The sequence below is a fragment of the Charadrius vociferus genome, unplaced genomic scaffold, assembly GCF_000708025.1.
Source record: "Charadrius vociferus isolate BGI_N301 unplaced genomic scaffold, ASM70802v2 scaffold54, whole genome shotgun sequence".
NCBI lineage: Eukaryota > Metazoa > Chordata > Aves > Charadriiformes > Charadriidae > Charadrius > Charadrius vociferus.
Genome location: NW_009648350.1, coordinates 2,791,809 through 2,792,775, shown reverse-complemented (window position 1 = coordinate 2,792,775; position 967 = coordinate 2,791,809). Strand labels below are relative to the sequence as shown.

Here is a 967-nt window from a genome sequence, read left to right as displayed (position 1 = left end):
CTTTCCCTCAGAAAAAAGAAATTGAGAAGAACCTAGGTATTGGCAAGATCTCCCCCTTTGAAGAGAAGATGGTTGCTGAGGCCATGTCTGAGCTGAAGGCTTCTATTAAGAAGGGAGAGGAGTTTGCGAAGAACTTCAAGTGAAGAGTTGATGATGGAGAGGCATTAACAACTTCCTTAATTTATTAAGGCATCATGTCACTTTACGACTTCTGATTCAAAGCTCATGCTTTGATTGAAGTCTGCCTGTATTAGCTTAATGATTGTTGCCGGTGCAGAGTCTAATCATCAATAAAACAGCCTCATTTTTTCAGTGTACCATCTGGAATTGTCCTGATGTGTTTGTCCTTTGAAGGTAGAAGCTGTAGGTCTCTGAAAGGTTATCAGTGATGAAGTAGTTTTTTAAGGTGAGTGAACCGGTTCCTCTCAACTCTGCTGCTTGGGTTTTGGCTTGAGCCCCTCGTTTGGCGCAGCAGCTGGGAGACCAGACATGATGAGAGAAGATCAAAATGGGGTGAAGAGGCTTGCGAAGGCGATAACCGAGTGAAGTGGTTTTTTTCAGGAGGTGACGTTACCTCTGTTACCTTGCGTTGCCTTAATCGCTTATGTAATTTGATTTTAAAAGAGTCAGTAAAAGAACACAGTGGTTGAGATGTCAGTCCTACTCTAAGAAAACAATTAAAATGCTGAGAGTGACTTCTTTCTAGTTAGGAACAAAAGCCTTGATTTAGCATCTACATAAATTTCTTTTACATTCATGCTCTTGTGAATATAAAAATAAATGTCTGCAAGAAAGTGGTGATGACGAGTTCTGTTGCTGACTTCTTTGAAGGTAAGCTTTAATGAAGGAAGCTATTAATTCGCTCTTCCTCCGTGCTCTGTGGGCTGCTTACCCTATTGCTTTGAATTACTTTAATTCACGTAGGTGACTTCTAAGTTGAACAGACTTTATTTTGATTAGATGAAGG

At 40.3% G+C, this 967-nt stretch overlaps 1 protein-coding gene across 1 annotated transcript in view; it reads left to right on the top strand.

The window, feature by feature from the left end:
• MDH2 (malate dehydrogenase 2, NAD (mitochondrial)) overlaps positions 1 to 320 on the top strand; it is a 7,634-nt gene extending 7,314 nt beyond the window's left edge. Inside the window, 1 exon segment of the mRNA XM_009885203.1 lies at positions 12 to 320. Coding sequence (XP_009883505.1) covers positions 12 to 143 — 132 coding nt within the window. The 3' untranslated portion in view covers positions 144 to 320.
• Positions 321 to 967: the final 647 nt, after the last annotated feature.